General features: G+C 42.4%; 1 protein-coding gene across 5 annotated transcripts in view; it reads right to left on the bottom strand.

Moving 5' to 3' along the window:
- RET (ret proto-oncogene) overlaps nt 1-17673 on the bottom strand; it is a 149200-nt gene that overhangs the window by 75048 nt on the left and 56479 nt on the right. For 4 of the 5 annotated variants that reach the window (XM_048944664.1, XM_048944666.1, XM_048944667.1 and 1 more), the window contains one exon: nt 11634-11818. In XM_048944664.1, coding sequence (XP_048800621.1) covers nt 11634-11670 — 37 coding nt within the window. In that variant the 5' untranslated portion in view covers nt 11671-11818. Of the gene's footprint in view, nt 1-4353; nt 4560-11633; nt 11819-17673 lie in introns of those variants that run through there. The other variant, XM_048944669.1, reaches the window with a different exon arrangement.

The following is a 17673-nucleotide window of genomic DNA, read 5'->3' as shown; positions in this document are numbered from 1 at the left end:
AACCAACCCAGAATATTACTATTTCTCTACTCACTGAGTAGACTCACTGACAATCACTGACAGGTGATAGGATGAGGGGAAACGGCCTCAAATAGCCAGGGGAGGTTTAGGTTGGAACACTTCTTTACAGAAAGGGCTGCTAAGAACTGGAATAGGCTCCCCACGGAGGTGGTTGAGTCACCATCCCTGCATGTGTTTAAAAACTGTTTGGATGTGGTGCTCAGGGACGTCATTTAGCAGTATGGGTAAATGTTAAGGTAGTATAGTTGGTTGTGGTTGGACTTGATGATCTTGAAGGTCTTCTCAAACCTGAGCGATTCAATTCTACGATTTATGAAATGGAAAAAGCAGCAGGTAATGGACTTCAGTGAGAACAGGAAGATAAAGGATCTGGGCATAGCAATATATTGAGTGGAGAGATTCAGCCTAGAGGCAGCCCAGGTTTGCCAGAGCACTGGGACGAAGCAGCCATCAGCTCCATGCAAGCAAAGCAGCAGTGTCACTGCTGTATGGGCACCTGTGGCCCATGAGGGGAAGCACTGGCACCAGCAGCCCACTCTTACCTGTATGCCTGTGCAAGAGCTAAATTTGGGGACAGAGGAAAATAATAAGGCAGGAAAGAAGCACTGTCCTCTCAGCGTTGTTCAAAGAGAATAGCGAGGGTTGACATTTCCTTCTAACTCCTATGCCCTCTCCAAACAAAACAATTAAGATCTAACAAAATTCCTCTTGCTTTTCTCATCAGATACAAGCACAGAATCATAGAATTGCTCAGAATAGACCTTAAAGATCATCAAGTCCAACTGCAGCCTAACCACACTTCCCTAACTCTAACAACCCTCCAAACTGACTCCTTTCCATATTTCCCTACGGACAGGAATATCATCTAAAGAAAACATAATTAATATCACATATCATCCAACTAGATCACAGTCAAAATAACAACCATGCAAACAAATGTACGTCTGTCTTTAGCCTGGTCCTCAACTCAGTGGCCTGTGCTTCACTAGATGGTCTGATTAGCACTGCTTTGGTCTGAGGAGAGGTGCAGAGCTGTTCACAATGGTGTTTTTTTCCTAGGGAAAGCATCCTTTTTCTATCATGAAATACAAATATTACACAAAATATCTAGAGTTGGGAGAGAAGAATGTCAATATTTGCACAGTTGGTTTCTAAAGCCTGTCCTTGATCTGAACACATAAGTTGAGCCAGGACTTGTAGTAAATCGTAACCAGTCAAAATAAAACATTAACAGTAACCCTAGCAGCATGGAGCTGCACTGTAAGAGCTGATTCCACACTGTGCTTAAATGAATACCAGAACAAATACATTCATCAGTAGTTCCATACCACAGTCAATAAAACTTTTCAATACCCTGTATTCAAGAGCACTATTGTTCAAGTAGCATCTCTGTTATTTCCACTTAGAAACATGTTTCTGCTTCAAACTAAAAAAAACACGCATAGCGTAATGCTTACAAACCCTATTTACTGAAAACAGTGCACCTCCCAGAAAATATTTCCTTTAATAACAAGAATTACTTTCCAGATGAGACAATTCTATGTCTTTCCCACAGGCCACTTCTGAAAAATCCATGTGGTTACTCTGTAATGCAAATCTGCATTTCTTTTAATTGATAACGCTGAAACAACAGTAGTCTTAACTAGAGAAGAGACATTATTTTATTTCCCCTATTTCTTGGCTGCCTCACTTTATTATCAGTGCCTGCAGGAGACTCCCACATGGCTTCTGGTGCAGAAGCAGCAAGGCTGCATCCTTTCTGCCTCGAAACAAATGGTCCTGTGCACTTTTTGGTCTGCCAAAGAACCAGATCCCATCCATTCAACCAACAGCATGTTCACCAGATTGACTAATCCAGCTCACCGGTTAAAATACAGTCTTGTCCACACTTGAGAAATCTTTGTGCCATCTATGAGCATAAGTCTTAAGGACCACTGCAGTTAAAGGTTTTCCAAAATGCAACAGGTTAGATAAACCAAAGATGTACCAAGGGAGGCTGAGTGCAAGAGCATCACCATATATTGAGTGGGAATCCTCACGTATGTGTCCAACCCACTACTTTTATGGTTTTATTGCCCTCTTTCTTGTTTTTAACATGGGAATAAAACATATTAAAAAATAAAAGCTTTGCTACTTAGACAAATTAACTACATCATATATTTCATATGCAGCCCCAAACAACTCACAGAATCGCACAATGGCCAGGGTTGTAAGGGACCTCAAGGATCATCAATCTCCTACCCCCCGCCACAGGCAGGGCCACCAACCTCCACAGCTCAGGCAAGCCAGACAGTTGGACACCCATGCACGTATGATGAGGTCTAATACAGTTGAGAGACTTCTTCACAATGTCCAGAGAGAGAATGACATCTACAGGTATCAGTGCAGACTCTCTGAATTTCCCCTAGGACGGAGCCCGCTGAAGTTTCACTGATGCATTCCTCGTCCCACTGGCATCACACACAATCTTTGTTTCTAAAATGGCACTCTTTTTTTCTTCTTGCTCATTTTGCTAATATTCCCAAGACATAGCAACTCACCTTACTCACCCAGCTATGGACTGAGTGTTTATTCCATAAATCAGAATAAATATCATTCATCTCAACTTAAAACAGTCGTTCACCAGCAACAGACACCCAGACAGTAACGCTAGACTCCTTGAACTAACTATGAATGCCATTATGCTGAATCGTGATCCTAAACACATGTAACTTTTTTTTTTTCCTGTGTTTTTGGTAAAAATTAAGGAGAATCAGGTATGAAACTCCACCAGTCAAAGCTGAGAGAGTAAACAAGTATTTGTGATTGTGCAAGCACAAGCAAATGGTATTTCAAGAAAATCAACTTGGCAGTCTATCCAACTCAAATTAACTCCTCTAATACTCCTCCAAGGTATGGACAAATCCAAGAGTTAACAATTTATGGTTATATTTAACAACAACAGGTTTCTGGCTGAACCAATATCCATCTGCTTAGTTCTGACACTGAAGGAACAGATTAGTTAGACAGCTCCCCTCCCATCCATAGTTTACTACATGTAAAATCAAACAGCAATCTAATTAAAGGGACACACTGAAGAAATAAAGGAAAAGAGAAAGACAACAAGAGAAAGCAGCTCAGAAGGGAGGTCTAAGCATCTGTTAGGTTCAGTACATACAGTGTTACGGGGCACCACATTAGGAACAGGAAATAAATTCATCTGTCCAGCTTACAGTGAAATCACTAGAAATCTTTTCCAAGCAAACACATGTGTGCTATACTGATTAAAGAAACCAAACCCCTCAGACTGAAGATCTGAGGTAAACTAGATTTCTCTTAATTCTGCCACAAACATTAAAGAAAATGGATTTGCCATAAATATAAAAGTAAAGCAGTATGATAGATGATCCAATAGCAATCCAAGTCTGGCTGATTCTTCCTGACAGTGAAATGACTGTGAACACAATCCACTCTATTTACTTATTTATTTTTAATGAGTATTTAGACATCGCATTTTCTACCTATTTTATTTGCAGGCAACCCAGGTTTAAATCCCAGTGAGTATTTACAAAGATCAGAAGACCACAAGAATAATGGAATAATGAGGAAAAAGACTAAGGGCAACCTGAACTATTTCCTCACAGTGGAGGAAAAAAAAAAAGATAAAAAATAGAGGCATTGCAATCAATCTTTGACTCACATAAAGCAGTTTAAGCTGCTGTGAACTACTATAATTAATTAGAAATAACAAGAAGGTGCACATCATTATACATTTCAGAAAATCCCAAGTACAAAAATCTCATTGCACCTGACTGCTGGTCTCATTCACACTTTCCCTTTTCAGAAGCACATTTGTGGTGTGCAGGGCTGCACTGCATTCTCTGTAGCAAACAACTTGGATTTATGTATGTAAACATCAGAAACGCATTGGCAAACATCACCATATGGAGGAAACAGAGATATAATGCATTTTCTGTTTGCTTTAGAAAGTTCACATCTGTGGGTAGCATCATCTAAGTTACAAGCCAATAACTTTCCATGTTCTGGTCATTCTCGCTTATCAATCCAAACCCAATTTGACGGTGCATAAAGCTCCGGGAGAAGGGCAACAGAGAAGGAATCACCTCTGAAAAACTTACACAGGAACATACTTGAATATTCTTCCCTTTCACATCATAAATTTAAAGAACAAGGAAACTCACATCTGTTCTAACTTAGAGATCGGTCTTAAAAAGCAGAGAAAAAGCGGTGGGTTTATTCCCATCTCATTTAGATTCGGGGAAAGGTTTCCGGAGCCGGCCCGAACAGCCGGTGGCACCGCTCCCGAAGGCGGGCATCCCGCCCGGTACTCACCGCCGCACAGCAGCAGGAGGCCGGCCGCCCCCCGCACCGAGCGCATCTTCCTGGGCCACCGGCGCTCCGGGCAGCAGCGTGCTCTCAAGCGGGCCGGCCCATACTCGAGGCGGGACGAGCCGAGCCGGGATGCGGACAGGGATGCCGTGAGCCGGCTCCTTCCCTCGCTCCTCCCGGACCCGACCCCGGAGACAGGAGGAAGCTCCCCGTCCCCTCAGCGGCGCGCCGGGGCTCTGCAAGGAGAAGCCGAAGTGAGAAGCGAAGCCGCGCCGCGCCGCACCACGCCCGCCGCCGAGCCCCCCGCGCTGCCCGGCCCGGCACCGCCCGGCCCCCGGCCCCTCCTCCGCTCCCGCGAGGCTGCCGGGCCGCCCCCGCCCCGCCCCGCCCGAGGAGCCCCCGCGGAGGGGACCCCGCCCCGAGCATCCCCGCGGGCGGCGGCGAGGTGCGGGGCGGGACGGGGCCGACGCGACGGAGAGCCGGACCGCTTTCCCCGGCCGCCCCCCGGAGGCGGCTGCGAAGGAAGAAGACCCGCGAGCCGCGCAAACACACCAGGTGCGAGACAAAGCGGGGACAGGCGCTGCGGCACCAGGATGGATACGAGTGGCCGCCTTCTCTCCCCCCCCCCCCTCCCTCCAAACACATTAAACGCCTTGAATAATTAATCCTTGGGAGAGGAGGCAATTTTTGCTTGCTGTTAGGAGGATGCTGAGCGAGATGAGCTCCACCTGGCAGGCAACCAAAGTAACCCGGAATGCAAGCATCCCGCTTAGCGGCCAAACGCCGCTTTTTAAACCGCAAGCGGGAAGAAAAAAAAACACACATATATATCAAAGCAAGGCAAACAAAACCACCGTTCAACAACAGGTCGGCTTGCTGAGAAACGCGGCCGGAAAGCCGCTGCTCGCCAACGGCGGGCGGAGCGCTCGGTGCGCCGCGCCTGGACGCCGCACAGCCCCGGGACGGGCGCACACGGCTCCTGCCTGCCCACAGGGCCCCGCCGGGAGCAACTCCCAAAGCCCCTTGGTTAAAGCCGGCCCTACGCATCATCACTCCGCCCCGGGCGCTCCAACCTGCCGTGAAGATTTTTTCTTCTCCCCCGCCCCAAGCTGATGCCTCGCCACGGCCGCGCTGCTGGGAGATCCGGACGACAGCATTCAAGCACCGAGCGGCAGCTACCGCTCTGCTCGTTTCCAGCCCTCACACTTTGAAACGCCCTAGAACGAGCAAAGATGTGCACACGGCCAATGACACTGAACGTAAACTGTAATTTCACCCCGCAAGAACTGCTCTAGATTAACTACAAATCAAACGGGAAATTCTTCCTAGCCTAGTTAAGACTTCAGTTAAAATGCACAACACACCATCAAGCAAAATGTAAGAAACTGCCCTATAGAACTGGTAAAAGAAAGAAACCTATTTTTGCTTTCCTGTGCCTCCACCAAGCATCCCCGTGTTCCCCTATGGGAAAAGAGTAACTCAAGTGCGAGCACACGGCAGGGAAAGAATGACTTTGAGATGAGTACCATTGAGTGCCATGCATTCATTGCGTTTGGAGCTGCCTGATGGACAGCATGCATGTAGCTTTTGCACACTTACACACGTGCAGAAGTGTCTGTGGGGCTTTCACAGCCATCTGATAGAGGAACCCAAGCATTTTTGGGATGCCTCCGTAAGCGAAGGGGAAGGCAAAGAAAGCAATATATAAAACATTAACATTAAATCAATGCTTCGAGGAGAAACGTCTTACGTTTAGTTGAGCTTTATCTTAAATCATATTTAAAAGCTAGCACTGTATACAAATCAATATTGATGCCATCTAAAATACACCACTATCATCTGCACTGATAAATGCCAGTTTCCAGCCAGGACAAAGTGACTTCTTGGAAGAATTTCAAGGACTTCCAATCTCTTCTGGCATCTCAGCGACTGAAGCCAAAGCTGTACTCCTGTGCCAACTTCAGGCTCTGCTCCAGTGCATTAAAACCGGTTTGAGATGCCATCGTGTTCGTCATACAAGGAGCAGAAGTAAGGTCACCGGAATCATTTTTTCATTTGATTTCCAGGCTTTTAAGTTAAGCAGATTTATACGTTTTCTAGGGTTCGTAGCTTACGCAGAGCACACATGGGAAAAATTTGCCAACTTGGATGAGAAAGGGATTAGATATTGATGTCTTCAGCATCCCAGCCAGCATGGCCATCGCTCCAGCACTAAGGCAGTCATGTCCTGGACTGAGCATTGTGCTTTATGCTCTTCAATACGCCACAAGCTTTCACGAAGGAAAAAGTGACAGTGCATTGAGGAAGTGCAGTTTGGGCTGAAAATACAAAAGAATCAAACTGTAGAGTCTTTTGAAACCACGCAACAAAAATGGAGGAATTTTTCGCCCAAAATTCAAATACCCATGTATCATATATCATTTCCATGAAACGCTTTCTGGCCAGCCCTGTTTCCACAGCCATAAAAAGGCCCAACACGGACTGTGAAGCATCTGTCCTTGAGTTTAACAGAGAAGCACAAGCCTATGCCAGCACCTCTTCCAACAGTGAGCTTCTGCTCAGATGTACATAAAATGCACATTTGTGTCATTCACCTGTTTTGTTGCCTAAAGGCCTCCTGAAAACTGAAATCAAAACCAGCGTTGGTAAATGGGAAATAAAAAGCCAGGTGTCCTTAACTCTCCAGACAAGCTCAAGCTCTATAATGGTATCTCCTATCACTCCCAGCAAAAATACACTGGAAATAAATTGACACTTTCCTGCAGGCTGGTGCAATTGTGAAACTATAGCTCATAGTCATTTATTTCTGCTTTGCTTTGAGTCATTCATTTGGCACAGCAGATCAAGCTATTAAATTATTGTATTTTTTTTCTTCTGTAAAGGCACCCTGAGATGTCTTGATATGATAATGCTTCCTGAAACCAATGCTAACTGATAACCATTTCTAAGTTTCATCAGAAGCCTGGACTCATACTCAGGTAGCACCAAGACGGGACACTTGAGGACTGTTTCACCTTTCCACGCTTTCCATACAGTCACAAATGAACACCAAAATATTTTCTTAGATGAAGCTACTCCTAGTAGAACATTGTGATTGACATCTTATTTCTGATCATTCGAAACTTAAACAAACTATTTTCCCCACAATTTGAACTTGGTTGTTGTGGAGTCTCAAAGATGGAACTGCTGTTGATAACAGCTTTACTTTGGGACCAAATTGTCAAGCTGTATATAAGATGGCACTGGACAGTTATTCTTCCTGAGGCAGATCTAATGGTAAACAGAGAGATCCTGACAATCACAAAAGATTTAGCTGTATGAAATACTTAATTCAAGTTGTTTACATGTTTTTCCACAACCCATGGGCTTCATTTTCTTATCGCTCTGTCTACTCTCTTCTTCCCCACTTAATACATAAAGCTGACAGTTCAACTGCCCAGCAGTCCACGCTACCTACTTGATTTTTGTCTATCTGAGGTCACTGAAGGAGCTAAGAGCAGAATGTTTTCCTGCAGTGCTCACTCAGACATGCTACGAAATGGTCAGAAAGCATTACCACCAGGAGAAAGCAGCAAACCCAAGCTGACAGATTCTCCATCATGACATCTGGGAAACACAACCAAGAAGATACTCCCTTCAAGAGGAAGTGAAGTTTTCTTCTGCAGAAATAATGTCACCAGCTGTCCTGATCACAAATTTAGCCAACATTCCACCTCATCCAACACACCAATTTCATGGCAAAGCAGGATTCTTGTGGAAGCACTAACAAAGGACTGAAGGAAGCAGAGATACGTGTGATGGAAAGCACGCTAGCAGATCAGGAGCCTGGGATTAACTAGGAAGAACCAAAATAGCACAGAGAACTGACTAAAGTACCATTCTTGTGAGCTGGCCACATCATGAAATAGTAAATCACAGCCATGAGATTCTTGGGCAAGACAGAACCTGTTGTCTGATGCCAACAGAAATCAGTGATAAAATTCTTGTCACATCACTGATCTACCTGAAACTTTCATCTGCTTAACTGTACTGCTGCAGATTAGGTTTAAATGCTCGAGTATTTCCATGCAAAGGCGAAACAAATTCCTCCCATACATGGCAACAACAGGTATTTTCATATATCATTTCCATCAAGAAGCTGATGTTCTCTTGCACCTGCCCTGTTACTTTAGCCCTGCAAATGGACAGAATTGACAGTATATCAGCTTTTGTTCCATTGTTCTATCAACTAAGAAACCCTAGTGAACAAATTAACACTTAACAGCTGTACTTATGCACAAGTTACAAATCACAATTCAAATCCCAATCTGATTTTTTTATACTCCCAGAATCATAGAATGGCCAGGGTTAGAAGGGATCTCAAGGATCATGAATCTCCCAACCCCCCTGCCACAGGCAGGGCCACCAGCCTCCACATTTGATACCAGACCAGGCTGCCCAGGGCCCCATCCAACCTGGCCTTGAACACTTCCAGGGATGGACAGGGCATCCACAGCCTCTCTGGGCAGCTGCTCCAGCACCTGACCACTCTCATAGTAAAGAACTTCCCCCTGACATCCAACTTAAATCTTCCTTCCCTCAACTTAAAACCATCTCCCCTTGTCTTGCTGTTATCTACCCTGTCATTGAGTTGACTCCCTTCCTGTTTATAGGCTCCCTACTACTGCAGACCAACAGGATTACAGAAGAGAGATTACAGCTGGCTGTCAACCTCTGGCAGTGACAATGCACACTGTTCCATGCAACAGAGCCTGCAACATTGCAAGGATGATGTGCACAGTGCATGGCAGCCAGCATGGCTATGCCACAGCTGCCATTCCATCGCCACAGGAATACCCCCCAGCTACTATCTAGAAGAGCAACATGGCTGATGACTCACGATTATCTCATTTGCAACAGCTCTTTTTGCTTGGAACCACACTATAACATCATCCCTATAGTCATAACCCACAAGCACCTTGGCATCGAGGCTCAACATTCATTGCATTACTCAAGAGGCATTAAATTCCTTACGGTATTGACAGACATTAGTATGATAAATCTCTACACACCAGTAGGAGCCACAAAGTTCTTCTGAACTTTGAAGACCAGATTTTTCTAGTTTTTAAACAAATACTTTGAATCTGTCTGGAAATACGCACAAGAACATACACATCAGAATTTAAATAGCAGGGGGTAGATGCTTTTCCAGAAGTTACAGTGCAACTAGTTGGAAAAATATATTGCAACTGGCGGCTGATAAATTAAAACCAGCTAACAAAACATAAAACAACTCAGACTCTTCTCCGTGTCCATTTCCAGAAAATAATGAACTGCTATAATCATAATGATAAAAAGTGGTTTTTTTTCATCCTTGTTTCTTAGAATTTGGTGCCACCTGAGAATGCAAAACCTCTGTTGCCTACTTATTCATAAAGAAATACACCCCAGGTAATGGCCAAAGCAAGCCTGTTCTCACTGCCTAGCAAATACAGCCCTGGTGAGGCACTGGAGAGAGGTCAAAAATGTTAGAGGATGATTCTGCTCAACACAGACTCACAGATCACATTTTACACCTCAGCCTGAAGTATTTGTATGACCCTATCAGACACTCCATCAACAATCCTAGCAAAAATAGTGACAGCCAGATCAAGCTGTGATGCTTCCTAAATGCCCACTAAATATTTGTTAATCTCAGCTTCTGTTTTGTTTCTTCCTTGAAAAATACATAGTGAATTTGAAAAGATGGTCACAGCATGCTCTAGAGGATTCAAGCCTTGAAATCAAATGGAAGGAGTTTCAATCATAATTATTTTTAAAATAATCAATAACATAGAGAAACCTACTCAAAATATACACATGCCTGAAGTTCAATATGAAATGTAATTAAATTAGGGTAGGGGAAAAAAACTAAAAACAACAACACATATCTTGAGCAGTACAAAATTTGAACTGCTCTAGGTTAAGCAACAAAGCTCTGGAATCTTTTCAGCTTTACCTTTTCCACAGTTTCATTGGGAAAAGGTTTCAATCTCCTTGCACAAACATTGCTGCATGCAGGAACTAGAGGAGGCTTGCCAGCTGCAGCTCAGAGTAGATTCACTACACACTGCAGTGCCCACCTGCAGTCACAAATGAGTTTCTGCCAGAGTCTTTCGGTCCTAGTTCAGTACCATGGGGAGATCCAGGAGGTTGGAAAAGCATGGCAGCAGCTGGCTTACCATCCTGCATGGGCTCCCTTACAGGTTGCATCCAAACAAAATCCACAGCAAAGCTTATGCAGAGCCCAGGGCTAAGAGTGTTGATGTTCTCATTGGAGCAATGCCTCCATTGTCATCCCAAGTCAAGCTTCTCTTCTGTCCTGTTTACCATCTGAGAGAGCTGAGGAACTGAACTGCAGTGACCTATCCTACAGACTACTATTTGACCTCTCCAGCGTGTAAAGTAACTATGACTTCTTGCATCACAGGGCATTTGTCCACTACATCGCATACACAAATCAGGCATGAACTCACAAATCATTCTGTCTTCCACAAAAGAAAGCATTTGCAGCAGAAGTGTTAGACCCTGCTACCTTTACACATGATCCATCCCCAGAAGAAAAAGAAAAGCGCTTCTTCTATATCTATTTCTTTGTAGCTCAACTTTATGGTAACAGCAGGCAATGGCCCCAGTTGATATTAACTTCCATAGGTTCAGCATGGAACTATGACTACCTATGTTTTGAGGGATTTGCCCTTGTTTTGTGGGAAGCAGAAATTGGATAGTTTTCAGTCTCCTAAAGCATCAAATCAAATTCTGCTGGGGAAGACTCAACAAAATAGTGACCATTTTTTCAGTTAGGAATATAAGTATGAAGGCATGCTAAGTTAATGAAGAGAAGATCACATTCAATGGAATAACAATTAATTTAATCACTATAGGAATTAGTGTAAAAGTATCAGACTCAGGACTTACAAGGGACTTCACCTCTAAGTTAACCTGTATTGGGTTAAATGATCTACATAATCTGATTTACTTTCTAAACCATACATTACAAAATTGTAATCATTAGAAACCAAGAAATACGATCCAAAGCTAATTCAAGAGATCTGCATGAATACTAAAATGTGTCTTTAAATATATGGTATCGTGGCCATAAAAGAAAGCACTCAGTCAGGTCACATCTTCATTCATACCACAGTTTATAGAAGCACATTTGCCCCTATGTCCTATCAATCTAACAGAATGTATTTGCCTATTACACATGCATGCAGTTTCTACATTTAAATAAAATTAGGTTTAAAATGAAATCAAGATCTCACCTGTGAGGAAATATGAGAATGAAGATTGCCCATACATTTTTCATTTCATGATCAGCAACATGTATCTTAATTCGAGTCCCAGAAGTCAGTGTCAGGAGTGGTGGTGGAACTGGTAACTTTCTGGCATCCAACCCAAAGATTTAATCTCCATCGTTTGGCTAATATAATACTCCTCTTTGTTTTTCCTGTGCATGGAGTACAGAGTACTGTAAATGCAAGAATACAGAACTGCGTATTATCTGACATTACTCTGCACAAGGGGAGTAAGCTCAGACTGAAAAGGTAAATTTTGAGTGCCTGATGATGATCTTTAAGGTCTTTTCCAACCTGAGCGATTCTGTTATTCTATTCTATGATTCTGTTCTCCATAAATACAAATTTTTCCAATACATCATTTCCTAAAAACATTTTTAAAAACAAAATTTAAGAATTGCACCATATGGAGTCACAATGAATGCGGCTTAAAGTTACCACAAAAGTTTAAACCACTGAAACCAATCATTCCAAGGGAAAATTGCAGCCTACGTGGATACAATATATTATAATTATACTAGATGCCAAGCGTAGTAGTGTAATCTGTTTATCCTTAAACAAACAATCAACTTCCCCCCACACGCACATAAAGAAAGCCATGATTAATGCTTTCCCTATGGAACTCGATCATAGTTTGAGCTTAAAAAGAGCTAGAAAGTTATCAAAATGATTACGGTCAATAAGTGAGAAATGGATGTTAAGTCATGGCCAGTCCAATAGAGATTCACCCCAGGACGTGAGATTCCTGACCCATTGCCACCCTACATAGCCTTCAGGCTTTGCAGAATAGAAAACACATCTTTTTTTTTCTAGAGTGACAAGCCAAAACACTTTACTTACTGAATTTTTCTGCTTTCAGATAGAATATTTCTAAGTGAAATTATACCTATCTTCATGCACTTACAGAAATAACGTAAAAACTTGTAAGTTCATTGCAGTATTCCTTTGTGCCCTGACTTCCCTGAACTTCAAGAGAAGGAATCAGAACACAGGGGAGAAAGTAAAGAGGAAGTTTAAATGCCTAAAGCAGATAACCAGAAGTAGGTTACTGTCCTACTTTTAATGTGTGCATATTAGAAGATGACATTCATGTATGTCTTCCACTACGGATAGCTGGGCAGCTTCTCTTTTAAGTTAGAAACAGACTTTAAGTAGCTGAACTGACTGCGCTACCTGTTTGTTGTAGAGCACCCCGTATTTTAAGTGGGAGAAATTTATCTCCCTTGCAATTTCTCTCAAACACACACATGAAGGAGACAGTTTTTTGTTTCCAATTCACGACTATGTGGTAGCTCACAGTAATTCAAGACAGCTGTTTCAGTGTTGTTAGCAGGTACGGCAACATTTAAATATAACTAAGAGCTCAGTAAATACAAACAAGCAGGCTATATTTGATGAAAGGCAATGGTTGTGGAACAGACACTGCACTCATTAATTGGAAGACATAATTTTAGACTGCTGGCTTTTGTCTCTTAGAATCTGGCAAATGGAATTTGTGAGATATGATCTGAAGTTATGTTTTCTTCCATTCCACTTAGTACACTGGAACATTATTCAGTTAGCACCTGAGAGAGGCTGGTTTGACTGATCCAGGTAAACAGAAAGCAGGTAAATCAAGTGATTTATCAACTTATAATCAGCATTTTTCAGCTCCAATATTTTTAGTTAAACCAGACCTTTTCAGCTCTCCTACAATACATCTCATGGTAAGCAGGCACAGCTGGTCTCTGCACCAATAAATCAAATGTTGAAGGAGTAACAAAATATACACAGCTAAGGCAGAGAGAGGACAAAAGATTGTGATTGAAAGAGAAACCGTGCAGTGAACCCAAGAAGTCAATTTAGGGAGTCTTGACATATTTCAGGAATAAATGCCTAGGAAGTGCTCCCACGGGGAAGGCAGTTTTGTCTTAATTTTTGTGTATGTGTGTATGTTGGTACCTCAGCAAATGCTTTACATCAGGCATCACTGAATGAAAAGGTTGTCTGATGTACAGAAGAGCTGTCATCCTGCAACTTGTGATGGTTGAGGCTCTGTAAGAAGTGGAATCCTAGAGCAGAGAGTTGTGGGGATGCTGGCATACAGCTTGTGCTGACTTCTGCAGAGAGGAAATGCAGCCTCACTTTATACAGGCAGGCTGGTTGAAGTTGTGGTATTGCCACAGAAGCAATGGAAACTCAGAAGGAATCCCAGTTTAATACAGTTTGACACCCTATATGTTTGTAAGTACTTACGTACTATTTTGGAGGGAATTTTAATTGCACTCTGCTGATCGCAAACCCAGCTTTATTGGGAAAGTTTTTGATATAATCCTCTAAGAAGCTAAATGGGAGACCACGATTTGCACTCTTAACACAGCACTTCTTGACGAGGTTCCACAGATAACAGGATAGGAGATTAAGCAGCTTGTACTGAAGAAACATGTTAGACACTAAACTGGCAGACCTCAATACACACCATCTATGAGGCCAGTGGGTAATATTGCCAGAGCTTCCAAAAGAAAGGGCCAAACACTCTTTAACTGTGTTAACTGCTCTAAAGAAACACTGATTGTCACGTGCTGACGTTTTGTTCAACACAAAACTGAGAACATGAATGCCTGCTCTGCCAGAAGTCATTCCCAAGTCAGTGGGAGTTGAACAAGTTACAATGAACTGCAAATGATAAAAGCCACCAGCAGAAAACAACTGGAGCCATGATATTAGAGCAGAAAGTTGGAGAATCACATTATTGATGAGCTTTTCTGTCAGAATCTTTTAAAGCAAACAAAATATCAGCAAAACCAAAAACACTATCCAGAATCATATTGTAGAGGACTGATTGCCTTAGATATGTGACATCTTAGACTTCAAGGTTTAGACATCACCTGATGATGTCCCACAGATCCTGCATTGGATTGGTTTTAGCTTAGGAGTATTGCTCCAGAATATGAATCAGACTATTTGCTGGATGTCTTTATACAGCCAAGGTTATTTTGCTTTATGTCTTCATTGTGAATCTGACCCATCCTTTCTGAATACATTCTGAAATGCCATTGTGCTGGGTCAGCAACATCTGTCCCTTTAAACTTCCTGTGATTGCCTGTGAGTCACAACAACAGAGAATAGTTTTCCCTCCAACGAATACTTGAAATAACAGACTGCAAATAAGTTTTTATTGATTATTGCCATAAAAAACTGCAGTGACTTCATAAAGATGATTCAGACTTTAGACAGATGACTTAATGTTGCTACAGAATTCTGCATGAACAGGAATTCAAAATATCTCCTTCTATGCAATCACACTAAAAAATTATGCTCCAAACTTTTCCAGTTTTGAGCACTGAAGTACTCTTTCTGGTTGTTCACCTCTTCTTGTACTCTTCTAGACAATTTTTCATTCTGCTGTATGCATCTTCTGCTAACTGTTCAAGCGCTTCTCTGAAGACTGTAATAGAGACACAAAGCTTCTAAGGCTAACATGAGTCACACTGAGATGACCTGAGGGATATGCATCAGCAGCATAGTGGAGTGATGATTCCATCCATCAGGACACCCCTAGGCAGGATAAACTCTGTCTTTATCAAAGTCCTGCCCAACAGCTCAGTACCAATGTAGAATGAAACATCGGGACTGACTTGAGGCTTAGCTGTACATAATCCACACGCATAAGTCACCTGGTGAAGTTGAGATACCAGGGCCAAACTGTCTCCTAGGTTTCAGACTTCTGGTTCTTATTGAATTCTGGTGGCAGTGGCCCAGAGCCTGCTGACAGAGCCCGCAAGAATGGCCTTTTCACTCTGAGCTGCTCAGCAAGCCTGGGAAAGCTGACTTACTGCTGCCTCTGACCTACTACAAATAGACAAGCAGCTCACATATGGCTCACATCAGCCTACGATCTATATAGTCAGAATCTAAAGCTAGCCCCAGGTGTGAAAACCTGTGCCATTTGGGACAGGAATGATGATGGAGTTTAAAGGCAATGGGAATAGAATCAGGCAATTTATTTCCCAAGCAGAATATTTCACCTGGTCAAATGTTTATTCCCTAAGCATTATTTCGCTAAAAATCACATAATAATGTTTTAAGTGTACATTACCAGCTGTCTTCCTGTAGACTGGACATGCCTGCTCTAAAGCATGGATCCGGCATGGATGATTTTCCCTTCCATATATTATCTTCTTCACAGCTTTTGCATGAGGCTGCTCTAAAGCCTAGCAAACATTCGTAGCTGGAAATATTACGTGCACCAAGTAATTATGGTGATACTCGTCATTGTTGAAAGCAGATCATTCATTAGCTACCCAAAATAGCTGAATGGCACAAGAAACCACAGCCAACAGTAGCAGAGAAGCCACCAGGTAGTAAAGGAAAGAGCTGTGGTGCCTCAACAAAGATGGAAACTTTCCCATTTACACAGTTACTGTTGCAAAAACTTCACTACTTCCAATTTAAATGCCAAGAATACAGCAAACACATTACAACCACTCAAACAACGTATTTTGTTTATACTGCTACTATGCAATAAAGTCTATAATTTATCTAATACAAATACAATACTTCTCATGAAAGTAATTCACAAGCATGGCAAATGTAATGTTCCACTAAAATAGTTCAGTTGGAAGGGACCTAAAAGGTCATTGAATGTGTCTGCCTGAACATTAACCGCACCCTCTCTATTCTCACAAATATATTGCTCACTTGGAATCAGTAAAAAACAAATCATTTACTATCAGAGACCACAAAGGTGGATGGTGAAATAAAGTTAGCTGCCCAGAGCTGGTAGCATAGCTGGGAATGTGGTTCAGAGTCCACATCTACAGACCTGTTAATTGTATTTGGCAGGCAGGAAGAGGCAAAATGTCACCAAAGTTAGGGTAGAGCCCCAAGTAAGCATTATTGCATATGTTCTCTGTCCATTCTGTGTTTTAGCATCTTCACAAAGCACCCACAGACTGACATACTGGATGACAGGCTGCTTCATCTTAAATCAGCTTGATGTTGTCTCCATATGCTTCTATCCCTTGAAAATCACTAAGATGTAACTGATTTTGATCCTGCTGAGGCTGGTCAGATTGCTAGGCCTGTGGACGGACTGGTGAGCATCTGAGGGGGACTTCAGTCACATTACTGTTTTGATGTTCTTGGTCACCAGTCTAATCAAATGCATATGCCTCATGAAGCAACCAAGCACGCCTGGATGTTTTCTGAATCGAGAGCCATGATCGCTGATAGTCACTGGACATAAAATAAAAAGCATTCAACGATAGAACAGTATAAGCTACTGAGATGAAGAAAAATCAAATCTAACCCTGGAGGAACTGCTTGGCTTATTTGATTAACTTATGCTCTGTTTTATTTAAGGTTCACACTTAAAAACCTTGCATACAAAGGTGTTGCAACCCTTTGTGCAGTGCAGCGCAGTTCATTTTCCCTGGAAGGAAAATGAACTTACTTTGAGACTTCACAGCTTATTTTCTAAGTATGCATTTACATAGTTAATAGCAACTCAGCTGGTTCATGCAAGATGGGCTGTTTCTCTTTCACTTATTTTCAGGCAGTCTTCAAACTCTTTCCTGGGATAGATATAACATATTTGCCACCGCACATATACTACCAGGAGGTATAATTACATACACGTGTGGACAATCAGGAAATTATGAGCCAAATCCATGTCATCACTCATTTACTCTGGTGGGTCCTTCTAGCTGCAGCAACACCTGTCTCAGATTTACGATGAGCAAATCCACATCCACACCACTACCCCCAGTAACACTTTGTCTATTCAAAGAATAGAGAATGGATGCATATGTATACATGTGTGAGAGCCTAGGTGCTATCTAAGAAAACTGTATTTAAGTGTTAGATTTATTAGTTAGTACATACATTAGGTATTTACGGGTGGTGATGCAATCAGCTTTACTACAGAGAATAACAAAAATGTTATAATATTAATTTCTATCCCTTTCTTTACAAAAAGGTGGCAAATGGCAGTAGATTTCAACAAACATGTGACCGATTGCAAAGT

The sequence above is a fragment of the Lagopus muta genome, chromosome 5 (genome assembly GCF_023343835.1).
Source record: "Lagopus muta isolate bLagMut1 chromosome 5, bLagMut1 primary, whole genome shotgun sequence".
In the NCBI taxonomy this organism is placed as follows: domain Eukaryota; kingdom Metazoa; phylum Chordata; class Aves; order Galliformes; family Phasianidae; genus Lagopus; species Lagopus muta.
Note: the sequence above shows the minus strand (reverse complement) of the source record. Positions and strands in the feature narration are given on the sequence as shown.